Below are 8,430 nucleotides of genomic sequence, written 5' to 3'. Positions count from 1 at the left end.
GCTGAAACCACAAAATAACCAAATGGAAGTTGTGTTGATATTCTTGTAAATATATTGTTTAAATTCATATGCATTAGTTATAATGTTTATATTAGCAAAGTTTGAATACATAGATTTTAGGCCAGCTTTCAATGTACAACTTGTAATTCTTAAATATTTATTTTGTGTAATTATTTTTGGGTTGTTGTGCTTTTCTACTTGTCTAATGACTTATCTTTTTATTGGTGTTTCCCAGCAGTTTGTGATTTGTTAGTATGTATTAGTAGAAACATGGGCAATATGCATGTCCAATATGAAAAACGATTGGATTTAAGTTGATGGGCCACTCTATAAGGGAGGCCAAATGAGCAGCGACACTTCTCGGTGTAAACTCTGTGGAGTTGGACAGCTGAACTTCTCCTGAGTAGAATGGACCAGCTTTTTACTGCGACACAATTTACAAGATAGATTTGTATGGTGCAATAAATGATCGAAGTACACACAAAAAACATTGTTGACCATTTAGGCTTGACATTTATTTTATTTGATAAAATAATGACATATCTTATAGAAATACGTTTAACTATTATTTGTATGATAACGAGTATGAAATATATCGATAATTGTGCATATTTTCCATAATTTTCTCCCTAATTATTAATTTACAATGTATACAGGACGGGACTATTATTCTGAAGGATTCCAAAACGTGATCCGGAAGTACTTCTTTATCCTTGCCTACTATGCCGCCTTGATAGAAAGTGACTAACCAGAAGTCTACAGGAACCAAACTATGACCTGTATCAATTTGAAGAGATATCTGGTGTTTTTTTAATTAATACATTTTTAAAAAACCATTCGCTGGTTAGTTAGCTCGTTTTTTTGCATCTTTTTTAGGTGTTATGCCTAAATGATGAAAAAGCGCAGCTGAACTCTTGAGTATTAGCAAATATTCTCTGACTGAAATCTGTGGAGTTGATCTGCTGCATGTTTATTTAATCTGCCTCGTTTTTCATCTGACATTGAGCATGCCTGCTCCTTACCTTGAACAAATTAGAAGAGCCAAGGAGTGGCAGGATGCCAAAGTTACTTCCACCATTACACCCACCTTGAAGAAGATATGCATCAAAACAGTGAGTCGTCACATGGATGTACTAGACAAGAAAGCTCTTGGTAAGTGTCTCATCTTCGATGCAACCAAGGGAGACATTGTGCTGGACGAAAGACTATCTTGGTTGCATCAAAGCTAAGTGTTACTCAGCTATTTTAGCTAATGCATGTACAATACATGAATGGGCTGGTACCCAACCTAGCCCTCGAAAACGCTAGGTGGCATTCTGCCTTCTCCCTACCGTTTTCAGCCATTATTAACTTCGCCCACGACTGACTCATGTGAACTACAATCCCGACGCAGTTTTAACTTTTAGAAACGTCAATAATCATAGCTTGCGATACGGCTTTTGAAACATATGGTCCATATCTTTCATCGATAAAGAATCCTTCAAATAAAAAATAAACTATATTGTAGGAGTTTTGCGAAGATCCATACAGCTATGGGTGTCTCCATCCAACGACACTACACTTCTTGAATTACACTTACACACAGGTGTTCGGAGCATGCTACACTTAACAAAAATAAAAATGTAACATGTAAAGTGTTGCTCCCATGTTTCATGAGCTGAAATTAAAGAGTGTGCAATTGTCATGCTGACTGCAGGAATGTCCACCAGCGCTGTTGCCATATAATGTAATGTTAATGTCTCTACCATAAGCCGTCTCCAACGATGTCAACATTGTGAACAGAGTGCCCCGTGGTGGGGTTAGGGTATGGCCAGGCATAAACTACGGACAACAAACACAATTGCATTTTATCAATGTCAATTTCAATGCACAGAGATACCGTGACGAGATCCTGAGGCCCATTGTCGTGCCATTCATCTGCTGCCATCACCTCATGTTTCAGCATGATAATATACAGCTCCATGTCACAAGGATCTGTACACAATTCCTGGAAGCTGAAAATGTCCCAGTTCTTCCATGGCCTGGTTACTCAGCAAACATGTCACCTATTGAGCATGTTTGGGATGTTCTGGATTGACTTGTAGACAGCGTGTTCCAGTTCCCGCCAATATCCAGCAACTTCGCACAGCCATTGAAGAGGAGTGGGACAACATTCCACAGGCCACAATCAACAGCCTGATCAACTCTATGCGTCTCACTGCATGAGGCAAATGGTGGTCACATCAGATACTGACTGGTTCTCTGATCCACACCCCTACCTTTTTTAAAAAGGTATGCATATCTGTATACCCAGTCATGTGAAATCCATATATTAGGGCCTAATGCATGTATTTCAATTGACTGATTTCCTTATATGAACTGTAACTCAGTATAGATAGGCAATTAGCACAGGTGGTTGTCTGTTGTCAAACAAGCGCTGTAACATGGAGATATGGCCGTGTGGGCACACTAATCCTATCAAGGTGTGTATCAATTTAACCTTTTTTTTGTTTTTTGAAAATGATTTCTCGCAGATATGAAAGATAAGGTCCTAATGCTTCCAAAACTGTACCTCAAGCGACGTTTGTTAATGTTCAGATTGAGCGTCGGGGCTCTTAACAAAACTCCCCCGTGCAGAAGACTCCTTTGTCCAATGACTCTTATGTGTAATGACCAGCTAGAATCTTCCTTACTGACTGTATTCCTAAAGAGGATAAACAATATAAAATGCAGTCTGAATATCCTGAAAATTAACCGTTTTTAATATTACCCATTTAGACCTACCAATCTCACTGATCAAGGAGCTCCTGCAGCATTTAAACATTGTTGATCTGGATAGAATTCAGCCTGCAGTGAACCGGAAAGGTAAGTACTGTAAAGCCTAGCTTTGGTCCATGGCGTTGTCAGCTACGCTCTCACTATGACTGTCAGTGGCGAGATCAGCGCAGCCAAATGACTTACTGGACCAGCAGGCCTCAAATCACACTGCTGATGTTGCAGGCAGGCAAACCATTTTTCAGACTGGGTGTAGCTCATTGAGGGTAGCTAACTACTGCTATTCTATTAAACATTTTATTTGTCTGTCTTTCAGGAATCTCCACCTCCTTTGTGTGGGCAGGAATATTGAGAAGAATCTCTGGGCCTCGCAAAGGGAGTGTAAGTATCTTATCCACATAATAATCCCTTTTATAACATCTGGCTTTTTCACTATTTAAATTCCATCATGCAGTTGACTTCACTCTCCACCACATACTAAGGTGAGGCAATCCATTGAGAATGTTGAAAAGTACAAAACAAAAGCCGGATAACTAGGTCTTACTAGTTTTAGTTCCAAGGATGGCTATGTGTGTGATCTATAGTCTGAAACACTAGTTCTGAACCCTCTAACACTAGTTCTGAACTTAACCTTCTAGAGAATGTGTTCCTTTGCCCTAATTATTACGTTATTCTTGTTTCTTTTCCAGACCATACTCACCGAAGATGAATGGAGGGAGACAAGCATGCATAAGCTCTTTAACTTGGCCTTCTATGGCTTCAGGTTCGGAGGTGATACAAAATACCTCCTGAATGTCAACTTTAACTCCCTTCTCTTAGTCATGGCCAAATACATCCAGCACCTGGTTCTTCGAACATCACGACCACACGGCTACTTCTTCGCGAGGAGGTCTGTTTTGAGCGTTCTGGAGAAGGGTGTAAGGCGCATTCAACTGGGAGAGAGCACTCAGCTCAGAGAGTGGCCCAGTGATGTCTTATACACCCTGCACCGTTTACTGGACCACGGGGCAGCCCGTGATGTCATCATAAACCAGAGCCCAGATCCTCGTCTGCTGGCTTGGATTCTTCACGGCAGGGGACCTCAGAGTAAAAGCCACCAATGTCCAATGGAGTCCATGCAAGGTGAGATGGTCAAATGTTGCCAGGCGCCAAACACTGCAGGAAGCAGCGCTGGAGATGCTGAGGCAGCCAACTCCCAGGTCCCAGAGGAAGAGGAGCCTGATGAAGAAGATCATAATGGTGGGACCCCATGCAAGCGTCCAAGGTTGAGTATTGCCTCCGCGAAGGCAGAGCTTGACTTGACCAGCTCCCCATGCCAGTGTATGGTCCCCAAGCCATTGTGCCAGATGTTTATTCCCTCGGTTGGTCACTCGACAGAGATTTGCCACAAGGGGCAAATCCATTCACTAAAGATCAATGACTTCAGGGTTGGAGTCTTCCCTGTACTGCTTCCTCTCCTGCCTTCTTGGCTGTGCCTCCACTCTCTAAGCCTGCAAAGTGCTTGTAAGTGTATAATCTATACAATCTATTGTGCTTTATGTGTTTATTACAAAACAAGGATATGCTAAAAAGGACAGTTATGAAAGTGGAATGCACTCGTTGGTTGCCTCCCAAATGGCACCCTATTCACTTTATTGTGCACTACCAGGATAAGGGGAATAGGGTACTATAAAGGCTATAGGGTGCCATTTCAGACGCAGGCCTAGTGTTTCTGTTGTTGATGCCTCTGTCTGCAGGGACCTTTGAGGAGGGTGATGCGTTGAGCCTGGCAGAGTCTCTCCAGCAGCTGTCTGCTACACCAGGCTGCTCCCTGATTGAGCTGAGTGTGGGGTCCCTGACCCATCCTGCTCTCATGGAGTCTCTGCTGAATGCATGCCCCACCCTCAGGTCATTCTCCATGGAGATCCACCCTGTAGCAGAGTACCACAGAGCCCCACTGAGAAGCATTCCCCAGCCAGCACACCATGCAGGTGGCCGACAATCTAGTATATAGACCACCCAAAGTTATTTATATCCAACCTGTACAAAATGTTTTTGTTTTATTGTAGTTTGTGGGGCCGGTTTACCAGACATAGAGCAATCCTCGTCTTAGATTAAATGCAGATTTGAACTAAAATCAAGTTTTAGTGAGTTGTCGGGTTAGGTGAGATTAATTTAACAAGAAAAGTGAAATCTCAACATAAGAAAGGTTTAACATATTAAGACATGATGATTGCATATGCGCATTTATAAAACAATGGTATATAAATGTTTACTTTTTAAAATTGAGTCGCAGAGAATTGGATACAAAGAATTGGATACAAAGAGCATTTATTTTTGTGTTGTATTTGAGACTTGTCCCAACTTTCCATTGCTAGAACTCTCACTGGAGAAGCTGTGTGTGAAAGTACCCAAATTGAGGACCAGTGTGGAGAGTCTGATGTGTGTGTTGCTACGCTCTCCTCGCCTCACCTCACTTCACGTCTCAGGAATCAACAGCTCAACTGGCTTCTCACCCAGCCACCTCCTCAACACAGTGGCAGGTAACATGGAGTCATTTAAAACCACTGTCAACGTAGAGTACAAGCACTACATTTCATTTAACAGTTTTGTCATTTAGATTAAGCAGATGCTCTTATCAAGAGCGACTTAGTCAGTGCATCCAAGTGCTATTTTCTAGCAGTTTTGTATGTGTAAGTTGATGCTGCTGTGCTCACATAATGCATATTCTAGCCCATTATCTGTTTTGTTTTTTATTAGTGTGCTTCCAATTGCTTCAGCAATAACTTCATGTACAATGCATGTGGAACTCTTCATAGCCGTAGGAGATATTTTGGTATATTTTCTCCCATATGGTAAAATTGTTTTTGTGTTCCTGCTGTTACAGAGTCTAATCGCCACCTGAAGGACCTCACCTTGGAGGATATCAACCTGTCTGACTGTCACTGTGCAATCTTCCAGCTACTGGATAACTACTGTATGTTGGAAGGTAAGGAATGATTTCCATGAAGTAGTTTTTGTATCAAATGATGTATTAAAATTCATATACATTTTTTTTTTTTAATTTTATCTAACATGTATGCAGCTCTAAAAAGTGGTATGCAGCATGGATATCACAAACAAGCAAAGCCTCTTGCATTTGATCAGTTTATTCTATGGATGTGTCTCAAATGGCACCCTATTCCTTATGTAGTGCACTACTTTTGACAAAAAGGGGCCTAAAGGGAAAACGGTGCAATTTGGGATGCATTCTAATTATATTCTCCTGTCTGCTCCAAAATGACAGCGTTGTCATTGAAGGACTGTCGGCTTCTGGAGAAATGCAGTGACAAGGAAGATGTCGTCCGACAGCTGGTTAATTCTCTCAAAAAGGTTCCATCTCTCCAGTCTCTCAACTTGGCTCAAAACCGCCTCGGTAAGAGGCCAACTTAGCTATGTTTCACAGGTTTCGTTCAGACTTTTCTTGCTACGTCCCCTGCCCCTGCCACCTTTTTATTTAACCTTTATTTAACTAGGCAAGTTAGTTATGAACAAATTCTTATTTACAATGACGGCCTACCAAAAGGCAGGCCTTCTGCGGGGACCTGGGGCTGGGATTAAAATAAAAAATATAGAACAAAACACACATCACGACAAGAGAGACACCAGAACACTACATAAAGAGAGACCTAAGACAACAACCTAGCATGGCAGCAACATGATAGCAGCACAAAACATGGTACACACATTATTGGGCACAGACAACCGCACAAAGGCAAGAAGGTAGAGACAACAATACATCACGCAAAGCTACTACACCTCTGGATAGTATGAATTCGATTTTTGAAATAGAATGCATGAATTGAAACAACTATTTTTATTTTGTCCTTTTAGCCAAGACTGTGACAGTTTTGGGGGAACTCTTCAAAGGACCCTCACCAAGCACAGTGAAAGAGCTGGACATTAGGCAAGTAGCTGCTATAAGCATTTCAGTAGGCTATTTTGGCATTTTGTGAAGAGGCCTAATTTGTCTTATGAGAGTTGGACTCTGTCCCTATTCTCCACACTTCCCCCAAAGTGTGCGCTTGCAAACTCCCCGTCATGGATTGGTGTAAGCATTGGCTGTGGGGAGTTTCACGTTCCACCAATGTTAAATCCATGATGTAGAGTGTACAACTGCAGACTTTGAGAGAAGGGTGGCAAATTGGAACGTAGCCATTCTGTTTCTTGTATTTCCTGTCTTTGTCGTTGATAGCTCCAACTTCATCCAGCCTCCTGAGCTGCTAGAGTTGGGGAAGTTGTTGGAGACCCACCGTCCTCCCCAGAAACTACTCCTCACCCTGAAGAGCAACCCACTGGACAGAGACATGGAGCTGAGGGACACGGCTCTGGGCACGCTCAGTCACCTTTGTGACCTCATCACCGACCACTGGAACTCCAGAGACACCATGGCTGACCACATCAGCATGATGTGAACTAGGTCTTAGGTCATGCGAATGGAGTAGTGTCAAGTTGCCTCTCGGTGCTGATCTTGGGACAGTTTTCTGAGGAAGGGGAGGCTGGTCCTAGACCTCTAAATAGGGGACACTTCACCTCGTAACCCTGCGAATTCTGGGTTGTGTTCATTAGTAACACTGAAACGTTTTGCAATGGGAAAAAAAATATGAGCATTGTTTATTAGACAAGTACAGATAGTACTTCCCTGAAGTGAACGAACATTTGCTGCTACCCAAGAGAAGTTACTGGAAATCTTTTGTAAGGAACTTTTGTAAGGAACAATATTTTCCAGTTTACAACACTCATATATATGTTGCTGTTTTGTATGTCAAGGCTGTTGCAGGCCTAATAAGCCAAAAACAATGTGTTACATAAATACAAGTGGCCTTATATTTGGCATTTTAAATTGTGAAATAATGGCATAAGAGTTTAGTATCCTAATTGTTTTTTCAAAGATCAACAAATGCACCGTTTCCTTTATCTTGTTCAGCTGTTCATTCTGCATCTTTATTGTTGATATTGTCATGTTCATAATGCAGCATTTGATGTATTTAAGTAGAAATGTATTTTGACCCCATTTGATTTGGTAACTTTCAGTCTGATATCATATTAAAACTGCAAACATTTGTGATGTAAAATTGTATTGTTTGTGCTTTTCTAATAACCAATTTCTGTGTTCATGCAAGTAAGTGACTGAATGAATCCTCACTATCAGTATCTGCAATTTGGCAGTATGCCCAGAACCTTGTTTTGAGAAAGGGATATCTCATTTTCAAGGACTCAGCTTGGAGAGAAGAAGCCTTGTAATGTATTGGTCTGTCACATGCATGAACCAAACATTAATAATGAATTTATTATGAATAAGCTAAATCATGCAAATATAATTTGTCTGTGAGGGGGATAGAAGAGATCTAACGGGACTGCCCCGATAGAGCTCAGTTAAGACCGGCACTTTATGCATCTACATTTGACTGTGACCTCTCCAGCTTCCTGTTAGTAAACAATGATTCATTTAAGATTAACTTCGAGTGTCCCTATGTAGAATTTCCATGACACATTTATCTCCACCCTATGGCAAAATGTGTAGAATTGCAGCAAACTTGCTTTAAAACTGCCACATTTTCTCTGCTCTCAACCTTCAATATTTTCTCTCTGCTGTCAAGAGGGGGGCTGATAAAATTGGGGGAGGGGGGCAACAATTTGACTTAGGGCCCCCAAAAG

General features: G+C 41.4%; 1 protein-coding gene across 1 annotated transcript; it reads left to right on the top strand.

Annotated features, from left to right (window-relative positions):
* The first annotated feature begins 738 nt into the window (after window positions 1-738).
* Window positions 739-7,841, top strand: lrrc41 (leucine rich repeat containing 41). Its single transcript, XM_038999652.1, has 10 exons — window positions 739-1,152; window positions 2,758-2,844; window positions 3,071-3,135; window positions 3,444-4,257; window positions 4,491-4,724; window positions 5,112-5,276; window positions 5,621-5,722; window positions 6,020-6,148; window positions 6,607-6,679; window positions 6,968-7,841. Exons 1-10 carry the CDS (start codon window positions 1,008-1,010, stop codon window positions 7,185-7,187), a joined length of 2,034 nt encoding a protein of 677 aa, XP_038855580.1. The 5' UTR covers window positions 739-1,007; the 3' UTR covers window positions 7,188-7,841.
* Window positions 7,842-8,430: the final 589 nt, after the last annotated feature.

The sequence above is a fragment of the Salvelinus namaycush genome, chromosome 8, assembly GCF_016432855.1.
Source record: "Salvelinus namaycush isolate Seneca chromosome 8, SaNama_1.0, whole genome shotgun sequence".
In the NCBI taxonomy this organism is placed as follows: domain Eukaryota; kingdom Metazoa; phylum Chordata; class Actinopteri; order Salmoniformes; family Salmonidae; genus Salvelinus; species Salvelinus namaycush.
This window is presented reverse-complemented; position numbering and strand designations above follow the sequence as displayed.

Excerpts from the sequence above, each read along its gene's own strand:
- lrrc41 (XM_038999652.1), top strand. The coding sequence starts at position 1,008 with ATGCCTGCTCCTTACCTTGAACAAATTAGAAGAGCCAAGGAGTGGCAG. Across the intron at positions 4,258-4,490 it reads TCTAAGCCTGCAAAGTGCTT|GGACCTTTGAGGAGGGTGAT; the intron begins GTAAGTGTATAA and ends CTCTGTCTGCAG. Across the intron at positions 4,725-5,111 it reads CCAGCCAGCACACCATGCAG|AACTCTCACTGGAGAAGCTG; the intron begins GTGGCCGACAAT and ends TTCCATTGCTAG.